The 18462-nt window shown below is 38.6% G+C and overlaps 1 protein-coding gene across 1 annotated transcript; it reads right to left on the reverse strand.

The window, feature by feature from the left end:
• Positions 1-6637: 6637 nt before the first annotated feature.
• Positions 6638-18234, reverse strand: FAM110C (family with sequence similarity 110 member C). Its single transcript, XM_069108639.1, has 2 exons — positions 16765-18234; positions 6638-8540 (listed from the first exon to the last, which is right to left on the reverse strand). The coding sequence occupies exon 1, from the start codon at positions 18002-18004 to the stop codon at positions 16772-16774; it is 1233 nt and encodes a 410-aa protein (XP_068964740.1). The 5' UTR covers positions 18005-18234; the 3' UTR covers positions 6638-8540; positions 16765-16771.
• Positions 18235-18462: the final 228 nt, after the last annotated feature.

An 18462-nucleotide genomic window follows, 5' to 3' on the forward strand; every position in this document is an offset into this window, starting at 1 on the left:
GAAGGAAAGTAAACACACCAGAACTACACATATAAACCTGAAGTAGCTATTTAGGGAACTTACTGTGAGAAGGAATATCCTAGAGAGTACATAGAGATCTGAGATTTATAAATCACTTGGTAGATCAATCAAAATGTGATCTTCATAAAAAACTTATGAGGTAGGTGCTACAGATGGCAGAACTGAACCCACAGAGATCAAATGACTTCTGCATGGTCAAACACCTAGTAAGTGTCAGAGATGATATTCATATGTACATCTCCCCCCAAACTTTGCCACTATAGCCTAAACTTCCTATCTCTCTTAGTCCTACTCAATGTTCTTCATGGAATTGATATTTAATAAAAATTTATTGAATGAATGAAATCTTTATCCTGACTCAACTTCAGTGCCCTTTTCACTACAGCATAATAGGGACAGGGAAAATGTTTTTTGGCAAGAACACTTCTCCCTGTCCCTGAAACCACTCAGCATTGACAACCACTAACACTACAAATATAAACAGGGTAGACTGCAAGGGGTTCTTAATCTTGAGTCCAGGACTTTTGTTTTTCAGTTTGGTAGCATATTTCATTATAATTAGTTTCCTTTGTGATTCTAGGTATTTTATTTATGCATTTATAGGTATTATTCTTAGAAGAGATCTATAGACTTCATCAGCCTACCTAAGATGCAAACTAGGTTACAAATTCCTTTTAGAGATGCTGCTAGAGCTATTGAGAAAGATACTATTGAAAAATATCCCAAAATCCCAGAACTGGATGAGACTTCAGGCATAATTTTTAGGTCCTAGCTTAGCACCACACAAGGATCTGTGACTCTGTCATATAATTTCCAAGTATTTGAAAAATCACTAAGTAGGCCTCACCACTACCTACTGAAATTACAAATTTGCCCATGACATTTAGAAATATCTACTCCCAAATGATGGAAAAATTAAATGAGTTTTTAGGAATTTTCCTCTTGCTCCCAAGCAGAGCACAAGTGGGTTGAAGGTAGGGTTGTCATACCTATAGCAATCATCATGATTGACCTAAGACAAGAATGAAAAACAGCTTCTATTCTTTCAGTACTTTCTTTTGGGTTCAAGGAATGAAATGTGAAAACAATTCCATTGAGGTCAACAGTTGTCTCAAGAAAGAAAAAAGACAACTGACACTTGGTCCCTGCAATAGAAGCTACAAAAAGTCTTGCCTGTGCCATTTCCATATAGGTACAGTCTGTGAGTTAAGAGGATTTCACATTTATCTACTGCTTTAAGGTTTACAAAGCTGCTCATGCATGGCTTTACACTAGCACATGGTAGATTCTGTATCAGTGTTTATTCCTTCCCTTTCCCCTTCCCCATTCATTCATTCCTCCTTTCATCTAACCATCCATTCAGCAAATGTTTATTATGTACAGAGCAATACGGTTAGGACTAGGGGAATACACAGCAACAACCTAACAACCTGCCTTCATTGAGCTTAGCCTTAAGTTATTGCAGAAGGATAAGAAATCAACATAGATACATATAGCACATAACATTGTATGATAAATTCATTAGACTTGCAAACAAAATAACTGTTAGCTCCTATGGGGGAATTTTTCTTATTGAAGATGGAGTTTCAGAGAAGTCTTCCTGAGAAGGTAATATATAAGTTGAGTTTTAAAGGATAGATAGAAATTTGATAGATAAAAGGAAGGTGAAGAGATATTTCAGACAAAGAGAACTGCATGAAGAAAGGCACCTAAAGGGAGAACTGTGTGTGTGTGTGTGTGTGTGTGTGTGTGTGTGTGTTTTGGGAAGGAGAGAGCTGTTTAGTTTGACTAGAATAAAGAAATATTTGACGGTGTAATATAAGGTTGAAAAGATAGGGTGATGTCAGATTGTGGGATGGCTTTGAAGCTAGACAGAGGAATTCTATCAAGGAGTTCTTGTATAGAGGTCATAGGTCAGGAATTTTCTCCATGACTAGATCTATTCTTTAGGAAGAATCTCCCAGCAGCAAAAAGGGAAGATTGAAAGAAGAATCTAGGGACCATAATTTTCTTCCTCTTTAGAGGCCTATCTGATGGTCATGGGCTTCCAGATCAAGAAGGTGTTATTGTTTTCAGTCTGGAATCACGATTTCATTTTGACAAGGAAGTCCTAATGTAGATATCTCCTTCATCAATGCAGATCAGCAACACCTTGGCAACTTACAGTCTTGGAGAGTTGTCTAAGGCACTGAGAAGTTAAGTGACTGACCAATATATGCCAGGGACAGGACTCAAACCCAGGCTTTTCTAATTTGAGACTGCCCTTCTAATAACTTACTATATATATACATATATATATATATAAAATTTATTTTAAACATTCTTTTCTTTTTAAATTTTGACTTCTAAATTCTCTCCCTCCCCTATCCACTGAGAAGGCAAGCAACAAATTATACAAAACATATTTCCACATGAACCATATTGTAAAAAAAAAAAAAGCAAGAAAAATAAAGCAAAAAAATTATACTTCAATTTGTACTCAGAGTTCTTCATTTTTCTCTCTGGAGGTGGATAGCATTTCTCATCATGAGTCCTTTAAAATGGACTTTGATCATTATATTGATCAGAGTGGCCAAGTCTTTCAGTGTTGATTATCATTACAACATTGCTTTTACTGCACATGATAATCTCCAAATTTTTCTCATTTGTCTCATTTCATATAGCTTTTGCCATGTTTTTCTGAACCCACCCCCACCCTGGTCATTTCTTATAACACATTAGTATTTCAACATAATCATATGCCACAATTTGTTCAGTCATTTTCTAATTGATGAGGATCCCCTCAATTTCAAATTCTTTGCTATTTCAAAAAGAGCTGCTATACATATTTTTGGACATATAGGTCTTTTCCCTTTTTCTTTTATCTCTTTGAGGTACAGACCTAGTAGTGGTATTGCTAGGTCAAAGTATATTCACAGTTTTATAGCACTTTGGGCCTAGATCCAAATTGTTCTCCAGTATGATTGGACCAGTTTACAATTGGACCAACAGTGAATCAATGTATCCATTTTCCCCCATGCCCTCCTGCATTTGTCTTTTCTGATAGGTGTGAAGTGGTTTCTCAGAGTTCTTTTAATTTGCATTTCTCTAATCAATAGTGATTTAGAACATTTTTATAAGACTATAGTCATTAAATACTCATTAATTGTGTATTAATCACTTACCTTAAATGATTTAGAGGAAGAAATTAAAAGAATGAAGTTATTTTGTCTATGGCCTGTGTCAAGGATGGTCTTTTTGACCCCATTCTAATTATATACATATATAAACACAGATGCATCCCTCCCCACCATATGTTCATGTCCACCAAAGCCACACTCCAAAGTATGTATTGTCATGTTGATCTGCATTCTCAACAAGTCCTATAGTCTCATTGAAGCACAAACTATAGAAGTTTCTTCCAACCTGTAAAAACTTTTAATACAGACCAGTGTCTGTTGCTTGGGGCATTTGCCTACACAAGGACCATGTTGTTTGTCCTTCATTCTCGAAGAGGATAACATCAGGAACATGGTGTCACGACTTGCAAGTGAACTGAATTTAAGTGAAGGAGGGTTCTGCAAGGTCACCAGCCTCATTTTCTTCTCTGGAGCCACCTGGGTCCAGTAGCAAGTTATAGATCAGGACGACTGGAGATGGCCCTCACTTAAGTGCAGAGTCTTTGTCGAAAAGGGTGCCCATTCGATGCTGAATTTCTTCTTCAGCTATAGAAGCAGCTCATAAAGGTTATCTGCTTCAGGGAGGCTGTGAGATAGAGGAAGAAAGAATGAAGGAAGCAAGGAAGCAAAGAGGAAAGGAGGGAAAGAAATGTGGGGAAAGAGAGGGGAAAAAAGGCAGACACAGAGAGAAGCATAGAGAGGAGGAAGGGAGAGATAGAGAGAAAGAATGATTCCATGAATCCAGGAAGAAAGAGTAGTCAAAAGTATCAAATGCAACAGGTGGGTCTGGAATAAGATTTCTTAATTTTTTTTTTTCACCATGGACACCTGAGGTAGTCTATTAAAACCTATGGACTACTTTTCAGAATTAAAAAAAAAAATCATAATGAAAGAAAATGCTAATTTTAATTAGAGGTTAATGAAAATAATGATTTATATGTATTCATTCATATGTATATACAATATATGCATGTATAACACTATATACATATATATGTATGTATATGAATTTTTCTATCCAGATTAACTCCTGAAATCTATCTATCCTTAGACTCCTTGGGCATCAGTAGATCTAAGGTTAAGAACCCCTGGTGTAGGAGAATTACAGAAAAAGAAAATCAGATTTGGCAATTAAGAGTATAAATTGTAGAATCAGTGCTAATCTGTATCAGTAGAGAGAATTATGTCAGTAATAGTTACTCATATCAGTCAGTCATTTAGGCAATCATATCTTTTATTAAGTGACTACCATGTTCCATGTACTGTGCTAATGGTGATTCCCATTTTATTTTTGTATTTTGTGTAGAAAGATAATAGTCAGTCAATGAACATTTATTAAGTGCCTACTATGTGCCCATCACTATGCTAAGCACTGGGAATACATAAAGAGGCAAAAGATAGTCCCTGCTCTCAAAGAGCTTACATCTAATTGGGAAGACAAAAAGTATATACACACATACATATGTACATATATATACACACACGTATATATTTATATACTATATATACACACATACATAACACAAACAAGCTATATATAGCTTTCAGAAATAATTAAGAAAGAAAAGGCACTAGAATTAAGAGGGAATGAGAAAAGTTTTAGTTGGGACTTAAAGGGGATGCCCTGGAGGCCTGGAGCCCGGGCAACCTGAGTTCAAGTCTAGTCTCAGATACTGTGTGACCTTAGGCAAGTCACTTAACCCTGTTTGTCCCAGTTCCTCATTTGTAAAATGATCTAGAGAAGGAAATGGCAAACCACTCCAGTGTCTTTGTTAAGAAAACCCCAATACATCCAGAAACACCTGGCTGTGTAACCTCGAGCAAGTTACTTAACCCCAATTGCTTTAAAAAAAAACAATAGTGGTGATGAGGTATGGACTCTGGGAGCCCCCTCAAGCTCTCCTTGAGTCCTTGAGGTACAGGCTCTGGGAAACTCCCTTGGACTCTTGATTACACTGTCTCATTTGATGAGGCATTTGCATGAGGCAATAAGCTAGCCTGACATTGTCTGTAGCCTCCATCTACTTCCCAACCTTAATCACTTATTGACCTCATTAACTCCTCCTGAAGACCCTCCCCAAACTCCTCCTCTAGACCACCCCTACATTCCTCCCACAACCTTCTATATATAAGACCCCATTTCACACCATGTCATAGAATGACCTATCACAGACTTACTCTCTGTCTAATGTAAGTGAACTTTTTAATAAATTTTACTTTTTTTTTGGCTGAGAAGACTTGAGTTGAATTCATTTGGCAGGACTCGGCATGTTGGGGTCTCCAGAGGAGGGCGACACAGAGAGACAGAGAGACAGAGACAGAGAGAGAGACAGAGAGAGACAGAGAGAGAGAGAGAGAGAGAGAGAGAGAGACTGGAACTGTGATTTCATTCATAGGTCAGGAATTTCTGTGCAACTTATAGTTAGAGAGTTGCCTAGAGAACCCTTAGTTTAAATCACTTGCTCAGGGTTACACAGCTAGTATTTGTACTTGAACTCAGGTTTTCCTGTTTGTCTCTATATTCACTATGCTGCACTGGGTCTCATTTTATTTATGTGTCTACATGTGTATTTTTTGTGTATACATGTATATACATACATATAGGTAGATTTCTTCATGACAAGATGTGTGTATGTGTGCTCACACATATACCTATGTAAAAAAGTATCTATGCAAATTTATTTTACTTATATAATGGCTATTCTGTTCTACCCTGAAGATTTCCCCAATCTAGTACAGTTATACTTTTCAGTTAGAGGTGTGCCCCTTCATGAGATCAAGAGGGTGATTGTAGTCCAAGAGTGGACTTTGGGTTGGCTATCAAGGAGTTCTTGTATAGAGTATTCATTGTTTTGCTTGTAAGAGAATTAAATACTTTTTTACAACTATGTTTGGCCATATTGAGCTCAAAGGTCATACCATGCATGGGTCAAACTACCATGGATTTGATGATAGTTCTCCAAGCAAGAGATAGGATTGATCTTCATTGAAATTCTAACCACTAAGATACTATAGTCATTTTTTTCCAGGACAAGACATGACAAAACCAGACCTGAATTCAAACTCAATTTAATTGAAACTTTACCTAAATCTGAAAAAGGAAATAATTCACTCATTGTTGATAGACAACCACCTTCAGCCTTGCTAATCTAGGTTAGAAGCTAGGACAATGAAGACATAAAAAGAAAAAACTCCTTCCATAAAGAGACCAATTCTAACCAAACTCAGAAAGTTAACATTACAAGTCACTGATAGCCACTGATTTCTTTCCACAGAGAAGTCGGGGTATGCGCTAATACTTGTACTCACTTGCCAGTGATATTTATCATTAGTATTAAAGAGAGATGAGAATCAAAAAGAAAAAATAGAAGCAAACAAAAGATATTTTTAAAAATTAGTTATTCTAATTTTGAAATTCATTCTTTTCTATAAAAGAACCTCATAGACAAGATGTGAAATTTTCACATTTATAAATGAAATATACAACTTTATTTTTGTTATACAGAATTGTAGTTGTGTGTCAAAAGCAGGTTTGAACATGAGTCTAAATAGAAGTAGCTATAGTCTGGACCTAATGTCTTTATTGCAAAAGTATTACTGTAACGATGAACTCTAAACCCTATAAAAAGGGTCAATGTACAAAAAACTTCTTTTCAGCAAGTGACTGATATCTGATAAGCCTTTTTTATGATAATAATTAATGTTAGCAGTTGCACGTGTACAGTTTGAAATGAAGCTGCTTAACTCTTCATATACATGAGTAAAAAGGCCACTGTTATTTCCCATACTTTATATAATGGCTCTGCCTTCTGTAATCTCTAAATCTGTTATTTCTCATAAGTTTTCTATTAATAATGAAATTTGTTTTAGGGTACATTATCCCTCATTCTGGTAGTTCACAAATAGTCCTCTTCTGGTAAGGCTAAGACACAGAGGGGGTAAAAGATTTGCAGGTCAGGAAGAAATACAGAATTAGAAGAAAGGTGCCCTCACTCTCAATCTTTTATTAAAGCAAAGGTGGCAATTTTTAATTCTTGTATCCAGAACCAGTTTCAAGAACTTTGTCTCCAGATGGAGAGTAAAGAGCACAGTATGAGTTGGCAATGCTAACTTACTCTGATGTCTAGTTTATATCTTCCAGGTCACAGCTGAGTGTGAGCTATTGAAGCAGGAGATCTGGGGTTCTACTCTAAGTACTCCTTTTACCTATATCTAAATGTCCAGTTTGGAAGAGATGCCCAGGCTCAGCCCCCATACATTTTGTGAATGTGCTCAGTAGTCTCCTAATATCTTATATCTTAAACCAAACTCTTTTCCCTCCATTCTATGGATAGATGTCAGCTACCATTTTGATTTAAGGGGCATTTGGCCTGGAATGCTGACCACTATTGTATTTAACAGCAGAAAAGTACTAAACCATCTTGTTTGAAGCAATACATGTCCATTTATGTGAAGAATTAACTGCATACCTTCAAATAGAATGAATAGCTCCCCCTCACCTCCATCTTTACATTATCTATTTTAACCAAGGGCATCACCCAATATTCAGATAATTAGCAGAATTTATAGAGTAATGACTAAAGAAATATCCTCACAATATAATATCAGTTGACAAAAAAAATTAATGTCTATCTATGCCACTTTGGCCAGGTGTTTTTTTTTCTTCCATGACCCACAGAGATGCTGAGGATAATAATCTTATGCTTACAAACATGTTCATTAGAGTAGTCAGTCTTCTGTATGGTACAGATAGTCATATTTGTATGGAGCTTTATCATAGAAAAAATATTTGACCATTATTTAACAATACCTCCCAAAAATAAGCTACCTGGGTTGTCTGGCGATTTTACAACTAGCTCAAATAAATACTTAATCAAATCAAGGGCTTAACCACAGTAACGTAAGTACAAAAATAGAATACAATATTTGGTTTAAGCTGTTTGTAACTTATTGTCTCTGGGTCTCTCCACAGGCAGACAGATAGGCAGATATCCTTATCATAATCACCTAAAACCCCTCATTTTCTTGGTCCTCATTTGGCTCAGCACGATCTCAAGGCACAGACCCATTTTCAAAATAATATTTTAGCAGCTTGTTATACCATTAGATCCATCTGAACTTGATCTTATTTATAGATATCTCAGCTGATTCCCCACCTTCTCTTGCACTCAAAGCTTCACCTCTCCTGCTGCAGAGCTCCCAGACTCATTTGAGATGTCCATAGAGAGAAGGCTTCCTCTGGTGAGGCAGCAAATCCTTCCCAAGCTCTGTCAGACAAGTGGAAACTTTAGGGAGATGAGAAAGTTCTAAGCAGTCCATGATCTGTTCTGTGTATCCTCCATCTTAGGGAAAGTTTTCATTCTGGGGAATAAGGAAAAGATCAAACAGAGTTATCAGTGCCAGGACCCTGCAAACATGCAAATGCCAAATCATTAGGGTACCAAATTTCGTCTTTGGCTTTGTGACAGCCTTTCTACTTTAAAATAAGTGGTTGGACCTTCTAAAGAATGGGGAAGGAAAATGTACCAGTGACCTTTTTTTGTAACTAAATTTTTAAAAATCCTTTTTATATCTTACAACTTTTACTTGGCATTCAGTGCCTTCTATAATCTGTTGCCACCATCTTTTTCTAGCTGTTAGTCAAATTGGACTGCTAAATATGCTTTGTTCTCTCTATGCCTTGCTATTCTCTATGTCTGGACTGGTCTCTTCTCCTACTGAATGCCTGTCGATCCTCTAAAGACCAACTTAAATTCCACCTCCTATAGGAAACTTTCCTTGATCTTTTCTTTATTTTTCAGATCTAACAGAAATTGATTTTGCTGTTTGAATTTGACATGTTACATTGGAAATTAAAGCTATCTGTGTTTTCATTTTATTTTGCACCTAAATCGTGAGTTTCATGAGAGCAGATAAGATGGCTTATGTAAATTTTTAGCTCTATGCACAGAATGTACTTAAATTTATTAATGAATGAATGCTTTCATATAATTTCTCAGGCTATTCAATTTCAAAATCACTCAATATAAATACACCGTTTATCAAATGATTACCACATCCAAACATCTCTTTCCCCTTAACCACGTCAATGGGCTTTGGGGTTTAAATTTGTAGTCACCCTAGAGAATCATGAAAAATTAAGAGAAGGCTTTTGAGTACTAAAATAATCACTGCTAAGACTTATAAGATTTGAAAATTACAATTCACAAAAAGTAAGGAAATATCTGAGCAGTTACAGATGCCACTATTTTCAAAGACCTCAGAAGTCATCATAAGCTTTATTAGTTGACATACATGCCTACCTGATTAGTGCTGAGTGTCAGGTCTAGGATAAAGATGAAGGGAGAAGAAAGGTTGGATTTGATTCCTTGGTTGCCTGTCTCATTTGTTCTGTGTTCTCACTGCAATTGTTGTAGATGTTGATACCGTAAAGACTGGGCTGCGGTCAGACTCTCAAGTGTAGTGTTGTTTTAAGAGAAAGGTTTCAGAAAATGTAGTATAAAGTTCTAAATGAGAAGCCAGCTTGATAGGGTTACTTGGCAATTCTTGGCTCACAAAATCAGAGAGCGGAGGGACCAATCTCTAATTTAACTTCTTGGAAAACTGCTGATTCCCACTCCATCCTCACATCTGAAAAAATTTTTTAACCCTGAACTGAGGTAGCAGGGAGTATGGATAGAGAGTTGGCTTCAAGTCAGAAAGACCTGGGTTCAAAAACTGCCTCCTACGGCATTCTAAATGTACAACCCTGAGCAAATTACCTAATCTCTCAGCACCTTAGGCAACTTTCTAAGACTAAATTGCAGAGACTGGTGCTTCTCTCCATTGATGAAATCACAAGTTCCCTCTTCACACCTCAAACAACAACAACAATAACAAAATTCCAAACTAATCAAAAGTGAATCACTGATTTTGAAGACATTAGTGTGTTCAAAGCTGGTCTGAGTCACCTGAAGAGTCTAGCTAGGAATAAAGAATAAGATTCCAGTTCTACTTTGTTGGATGTTGATACTAGGACCAATGGAATTTGTATTATGCCATAAGATATTAAATTATTGGACAAGCAATAAAGCAAAGGTCCTCAACTTAACAAAATATGTATTTAATAGACCTTATTTTTAAAAAACCTAACTATGTGGCACCAAATAAAACTATAAAACCAAGGCATGAAAGTTAGTGAATGATGCTATTAGCTGCAGCAGCCCAACCAATAGGAACCTTGGAGGATGACCCTTTCCTTCTCCCTGGTAGATGACACTTTCCTTCTCCCAGTAGGCTTGGTGCCTATTGATACTTAAAAATAGTAGGATGTGTGTTCAAATGTTATCCTGCTTTTTCTGAATTGGGCAAATGGTTGTGACTTTTGTATCTTGTGAATATTAGCAGTGACTATATTACTTAGTGATCTTTTCATTTTTCATGAGTGCTTTGGGGTGACTGCAAGCAGAAAATTGCAGAACCCACTGAAGGAAGATGTTTGCACATAGTAGGCATTAATGAACATCTATTGAGTTGTTTTTGAATGCTGTTGACCTAAATTGGCTTTGAAATTATGTGAAAACATTTATTCCACAAACATTTATTCAGCACCTATGGCTAAGCTTTGAATTTTCCCCAATTTGTCAAATTAAAACTGACAGATGGAAGAACAACTGGAATAAAAAACAATTATCAAGAATTAGCAATGTAGGGGTGGCTAGGTGGCACAGTGAATAGAGCACTGGCCCTGGAGTCAGGAGGACCTGAGTTCAAATCTGGCCGCAGACACTTAACACAAAAACTAGCTATGTAACCCTGGGCAAGTCATTTAACCCCAATTGCCCTCCAAAAAGCAAAAAAAAAAAAAGAATTAGAAATGTTTTTTGTTTTTTATGTCATAAGAAATGCTGAAAGGGACAGAGGCAAGAAAAACTTGGGATGACTGGAATGAACTGATTCAGAGTGAAGTGAGAAGAACGAGGAGAACAAATTATATACTAATAATAATATTGTGAAGACAAATAATTTGGAAAGAATAAAGAATTTTGATCAATGGTCCTTTCCAGAGGACCAATGATGAAGCATGCTATCTATCTCCTGACAGAAATGATGAACTCTTGGTGCAAAAGGAGATAATACGTTTATGTGTGTGACCAACATGTGCTTGACTATTCGTATTCATTACAAGGGTTTTTCTTTTCTTTCCTTTTTCCTGTGGGGGAATTTGGTGTAGAAAGTGGGGCAAATGACTGAGTTTTTCCTCCATCCCCCAAAAAATTGATCATTGAAATATTTAAAATAAAATTCACAAAAGAAAATGGAAGGAAGTTCAAAAGGAAAAATACATATAGGACATCTTAGAACATTAACATGTTAGATTTATCGTATACTTTTTTACAAAAATATGTAAAAATGTGTAACAAAGATTTATGGTCTCATATACAGACCTCTTTTAATCTCTGTTTTGTATATGGAAATGTTCTTTTGGGGGGATACTTAACTGCTGAATAAAATTTAAAAGTAACAAAATAAAATTAAATTAATACAGTTTCCCACTGCCCCCCTCCAAGGGAATAGTGTGATGCCTAATCTCTTGCCTATTATTCATGGCTAAGTAAACTAAATGCATCTAACTTCCATGATTCTTTAGTGATTCTCTGGTTCTGATATTTTGTAGATATATCAAAAATAGAAGCAGTCATTTTTTTCCCATTAAGGATATTTATAAACTTGACTGATTTCTCAAGCTAGAAATCATTTAGAGCTAGAAGTATCAACACCTCTACCTCCTTTGAGGAATAAGGCATCCAATTAAATAATTTGACTCTCCTACTTAAGAAACCTCTGAACACACACACACACACACACACACACACACACACACCTCTTAGCTTCTCTGAATTTTTAAAGTAAGATCAAAGGAGAGTCCCATATGAATTACACAAGAATTCATACCAAATAGGGCTTGGGGGAGGGATACAGATCCTGTTTATAATGTACTGGTAGGACAGAATGGGTTTCAGGAACTCGTCATTCCAGTGGAGAAAGTCTGTTTACTTTCCAGGTTACAAACAGTATTTTCCTGCTGCAAAATCGTTGCTTCACTTCCTGTGTTGCTCCATAGGACTGGAGGCTTAAGTTCTTAGAGATGATTTAGTCTCTCTGCTGGCTCCTCTTCTGAAGAGCCCATTATGTTTGCAGGCAATGAGTTATAGGAGGTGGTTTTGTGGTCATGAACAAAGATTATTGCATTGTTTTTTCCATGCCCTTAATGTGGTAGAGGAGAGGCATATATTAATAAGAGCAGGCATCTATCTAGTGCTTTAAACTTGGCAGAGAGTTTTTACATGTCATTCTGTTCAAACTTCACCACTACCCATATAGGTAGGTGTTATGTTTCCCATTTCACAGGTGTAGAAACTGAGGCTTAGAGAGATTAAGAGATTTGCCCAACATCACACAGCTAATAAAAACCTTCAGAGGAATTCCAAGATAGCTAGATGACACAGTGCATAGAGAACTGGTCCTGGAGTGAAGAAGACCTGAAATAAAATCTGGCCTCAGATATTTCCTAGTTATGTGACCCTGGGCAAATCACTTAACCTCTGTCTCAATTTCCTCATCCCCAAAATGGGAATAATACTAGCACCTACCTGCCAGGATTGTTGTGAGGATCAAATGATGTGTTTGTAAAGAGCTTAGCCCAGTGCTTGGCACGTAGTAGATGTTTAATAAATGTTTCTTCCTTCTCCCCCTCCCCCAACCCAGTTCTCTATCTATCATGTTGTGCTACTTTCTCATATCTTCCCCAGTGCTCCAGGATCAATAAATGGATCACAGATCCAGAATTGCAAGGAATCTGTTTTTCCTTCAGCTGTGTCTCACCTTTTGTGACCCCATTTGGTGTTTGCTTGGCAAAGATACTCTAGTGGTTTTCTATTTCCTTCTCCTGCTCATTTTACAGATGAAGAACTGAAGCAAACAGGGTTAAATGACTTGCCCAAGGTCATGTAGCTAGTAAATATGAGTCCAGATTTGAACTCAGGAGGATGTGTTTCTGATTCCCAGCTCTATCCACTACACCATCTAGGTGCCCAAGCAATCTTGGAGATCATTTAGTCCAACTTCTTCATTTTACAGATGAGGAAATTGGGACCTAAAGAAGTTAAGCAGCTTACCCCCAAATTACACAGATAGTAAGGATCATAGGATCATGGTTCTAGAGTTGGAAAGGACTTCAGAAGATATCAAGTTCAATCTTTCCATTTTATAAATGTACAAACCGAGGCACAGTTAGATGAGTTAAGTGATTTTTCCAAAGGTCACACAGTGGAAGAGCTGGGATTTGAACCCAGATGCTCTGATTCCAAATCCAGTTCTATTCCCATCATACTTGGAGCCGGCTACTAGGTGGTCAGGGATCTCCTTCCTGTCCTGAACCTAATGGATTGGGAGATGATTCTTTTGGGGAAGTATGATACAGTTTAAAAAATGTTAGATTTGGAGTCAGGAGTCATGGTTCAATTTTTGGCCTTAATGCTTTTTAGCTACATGGCCATGGATGGCCAGGTCATTAAAACCTTCTAAACCACAGGTCCCATCTCTGTAAAACAGTGTTAAAGCCCTACCTCACAGAGATATTATAGAAAAAGTAGTTTATAAATATTAAAACACTAAAGAAATGTGAGCTAGACTGACATTTATTATGGTAAACTTTGTATAGCATGTCCCACTCATCAACCTTCTCTTGATGCTGACATAAAACAACTTTGAAGGTGAGCAAAATCCTTCTCAGTGTTGACTAAAGGTTGAGAGAGACAGAGAAAGGCTAGCAAGTGAATTTAAGTGCTTCAGCTTCTTTGTATAAACCCATAACCCTGTGCCTCCATCCCCTCCCATAAATCAGGTGACATTATTGTTTCCCTTTGGCCAGAGAAAAGGGAGAGAGAGGTAGTTAACTCTGAAACCACGTGTTTCTGTCATACAGGTGACAGCCTTCACCGCCCAAGCAAACTTCCTGTGTTTGCTCCTAGTTTGAAAAGTAAAACAGGCTTTGGAAAGATTACTTCATGAAAGGAATTAGATCATTCCTTGAAAATCACTGTTTTGGCACTGGGGGGGGGAGGGAGCAGGGAGAGGAAGTGCTATCATTCAGAGGCTCTCAAATTTTATTTCTGTGAATTCAGGTATCATTTTCTGGTCTGCACTACTTAATATTCAAACACGACTCCATCTTATCTGTTTAAAAGCAAAGCAAAACTCAATTTGACATAGCTTCTGAGTGATCTTGGATTTAGGGATTGCAAGGAAATTTGCTTTCTTTGTATATCTTTTACACAGTTCATTAGGCAATTTTTTAAAAGGATATGATTCACCCTTTATTTGTATTTAGGGCCATTCCACTGATCATAAAGATCCTAGGACTCTGCTGGGCCTTGTCTAATAAGCATGAACAAAAGAAGCCTTTCCAATTTGGCTTAACCCTAATACCTTTCTCTCCACCATCCAACCTTCCCCTTTACACATGCATGCCATACTTCCCCAGGCTTCTAAAGGCCCAGGTTGTACCTCTCCTTTTAAAGTCTACCTTAAGGATGTGAGAAATAATTTTAATACAATGAGATCATCTCTGCTATTGAAGGACTCAGGGGAAGACATGTTTCAAAAGAAAGAGCCAGAGGCATCAATTTAAATTTTTGGTCTCCAGCAGAATGGTGCAAAGTCCAGTTCTCCTAGAAATAACTTGCCCTGAGTCTTTCTTTGTGTATGTTGGTGACAAGGGAGGAGTTGGTATGTGTACAGTTGGTATGTGTATGTGCATTGCTAGAGTTACTAGGGATAAATTATTACATCAATAAATAGAGCCCTTGAAATTCATCCCAATTGTCCAAAAGAAAGGGATTAGGCTCTTGCATTAAAATCAAAGAGTTAGAGAATGTTAGAACTAGAAGAAACCTTAGAGATCAGCTATTCTTACCTCCACCATCGCCTCTTCCTATTTTCAGAAGAGGAAACTCTCTAGCCCTAAAATTTAAAGTGACTTGCTTAAAGTCACAAAATGTAAAAAGCATCAAAGAGAGTGTTACCTAATCTTCTAATATCAGTTCTAGTATGTTTCCCTCTAGACCATACTGATTGGAAACAACTAGAAGATAGTTGCATAGATAGATAGATAGATAGATAGATAGATAGATAGATAGATAGATAGATAGAGCTGGAAGAAGCCTCAGAGTGCTTAAATGACTCCAAATCACCCAGCAAGTTAGTGACAAGGCCCAAACTCTTCACTCCTAGATCTATGTTCTTTTCATGAACTATAATAGCTCACACTGATGGCCTGAAGACACTGCTTTGTATTATAGCTGAAAAGATCAGATCCTTTCTTAGTATATTGTTGAATTTGGCCCCCTGTGACACCTTAAGTCCAGTCAGCAAAAGGATCAAATGCAGCAAGTGTTTCTCTCAAAGTATCACCTGTCATAGTTTCCAGGCTTAGAGATTTTTTTTTTTAATTTGGGCTACATACATACTGTGCAATCTTCCATCTGAATGCAAAATACTTCCTCTTAAAGTCTAGATTTCTTTGAAAACAGTCAATCAGCCAAGATTTAGAGTTGGAAATTACCTTAGAAGCCATCTAGTCTCAAGCTCTTATATTCCAGATGAGAATGAGCATAATTGAATAAAGTTCTGAAAAAAACCTGATCTTAAAGTTGATTTTTTTTTCAGTCATGGGTGGAGAAGCAAGGTGCCAAATTAGAAAACATTTTGACTCCATCTGAAAGCCTGTGAGTCAATTTAAATAAGGTTTATCCCAGTAAATTCTTCCCCAGGTACTTTGACAAGTGCTGAAAACCAGGCCTCACTATTACAGATAGCTTCTATTCAAGCCTAGAAGGAAATGTGATTTGTGTCTGACTTGGGGACACATGACCTGTCCTTTTGGCACAGGGGAGTTAAGCATAACATTCACAGGGAGCAAAAGACCCCTTGTCTTCCCAGCAAACAGACAATCTTGGTGAACACAGGTATACTTAGTGTCCTGCTGAAGCCTTAGGATAATTTCCAGACTGTTTTATGGTTCTTTTCACCTGTGATCTAGGAAAGGTGTGCCAATAATGAAGCAGGAAACAACAGGAAGTATACTAATGTTTTTTAACTGGGCCTGCTTTAGGACAATAACCCTGGAGAATCTGCTCCATTAGGAGACTCCTGGAACCCAGCCAGATGTCATCCTGTCCTCCCCTTGCACCTTAGTTTCATTTCTATCAGTCCCCAAACTATTTCTCAGTTTTCATTACTGCAAACTACTGGGCCGATTCCTTTTTTTCCTTATCCAGCATTAATAAAGCAAATTAAGTCTAAGTACCTGTTTTAGAAGAAGTTCATCACAAAAACCCTATAAAATAAAGGGGTTGGACTAGATGGTCCCTGAGGTCTCTTCCAGATCCAGATCTATGATACTATGAAATATTTTGTATTCTTAAAAACAGTTATCAAATTCAGTCACATCCCCATCCCAAATGCTTTGTAATAACCCCCTCTCATCCCCCCTTTCCAATGTATACACATTGGATTGTCATTTCTGCCTTGGCCTAAGACCCACCTTGGTTTTACCGTGTTTCCGTGGGCTTGGGAACCAGCACCTTTCCAGCTAAGTCTTGAGCGCCCTTGCTCTCTGTTTCTTTGGCCTTTTTACATGTATACAGCCACTTTATAATCCGAGCATTGCGTTCAATCACTGATGTGGTGCTAGGAACCTGCTCTGTGAGCTCCTCTTCCTGCAGCCCCTCATCGCCGCTGTGATGGGAGAAGCCACCCTCAGAGGTGGCTATGCTCACACTGCGGATCTTGAAGGATCTGTGGTCCCACCCTGCAGAGAAGTTTTCCCTCCCGAGATCTTCCACCACCTCAGGGTCCAGGCCACAGTATTTAAAGAAGGTGTCAGACTCAGAGAAGGATTTGGAGTAGCGGGAGCTTATATCAGACTTGGAGCGGTGCAGGCCCCTTCTCTTCACATCCCGGAGCTCAGCTGTCACCACAGGTGCTTTCATGGGCATCTTTTCCTCACTGGAAGGGGTGACAAGGGGGATGGTTGTTAGGGGACTGGGAGGAGCAGTGTCCTTGTTTTCCACTCTGGCCTTGTTCTCCATTCTGGCCTCCTCACTCTCCAGTCTCCTCTCCTTATTCTCCATTCTGGTTTCTTTACTTTCCAATCTGGTCTCATCTCCATCCAGTCTGGTTTCCTTAGCCTCTAGTTTGGCTTCTTTACTCTCTGGTCGGGCCTCCTCACTTTCTATTCTGGATTCTTCCTTCACTTTGGGCATATCAAGAGCCACTAACATCTTTTCTTTGCTGGGACCCTGGAGGATCTTCCTCACCAAGCCCCCTCTTGTGTTCTCAGTGCCTTGGCCTTTGACAAACTCACACTTCTGACGATAGATGACCAGAGAATCTGGCCTCAGTTGCCTCCTGCTAATGCCCCTCCGGGCCACAGAAAACGTTGCCTGTGGAGGGGGGCACCAGGGGTCCCCACTCTCCGCCTCTTTTCTCCCTGTTGTGTCCTTGCTGCTTTTTCTGCTTTCCACAGAACAGGTTTCACTACTGCTCTCTGAAGCTGAGCTCAGCCTAGCAGGCTCCTGCTTGGTGCCAATTACCTGCTGGCTTTTGACATATTTGGCCTTATCCGCTGCTAGTCGCTCCACAGCACTCTTTCTGGCCCGGTCTCCCCCTTCGATCTTCCTCCGCAGGTACTCTGGGCCCTTATGGAGTAGCCGGGTCGTAGGGGAGGAATCCAGGTTGGAGAGGGCATACATTCCCAGGCTAGGAGCAAGCTCAGTGGGCATGTCAGTTTTAGGTGGCTGGAGCTCAGGGCAGAAAAACGCAAGAGGCTGGTGTTAGGACAGCGTCCCACATCAATGTCCAGGGAGTTTAGTCTAGTTCCAAAGTCCCTAGCTCGACTGTTTAGTGCAGGAGGAGGGCCAGACACGCCAAGCTCTCTAAGCAGGAGTACTGTCTACAAACACCAACTCCTCACCTTTACCGGCAGTTTGCTGCCTTTCACTGATACCTAGCCTGTGAACCAGCCCCCTAGCTCGCAGCAGCCAATCCTGAGTGAGTGGGGTTGTTTGACCGGGAGACGGGAGCCCGGGCCAACTGCGCTGCTGCCTCCAGGGAAGACAAGCCCTAATTAAAGTATTTGCTTAGCATATGTTATCAGCAGACTCCTCTTCCTTTGCCACATTTTAAAAGAAAAATAAAACCAAACCAAAAATTGAGTAACCTCATGGAGGTTAGTATGCCT

This window comes from Petaurus breviceps, unplaced genomic scaffold (assembly GCF_028583685.1).
Source record: "Petaurus breviceps papuanus isolate PSGF00001 unplaced genomic scaffold, PetGlider_PUasm1.0 90416, whole genome shotgun sequence".
NCBI lineage: Eukaryota > Metazoa > Chordata > Mammalia > Diprotodontia > Petauridae > Petaurus > Petaurus breviceps.

Excerpts from the sequence above, each read along its gene's own strand:
- FAM110C (XM_069108639.1), bottom strand. The coding sequence starts at position 18,004 with ATGCCCACTGAGCTTGCTCCTAGCCTGGGAATGTATGCCCTCTCCAAC.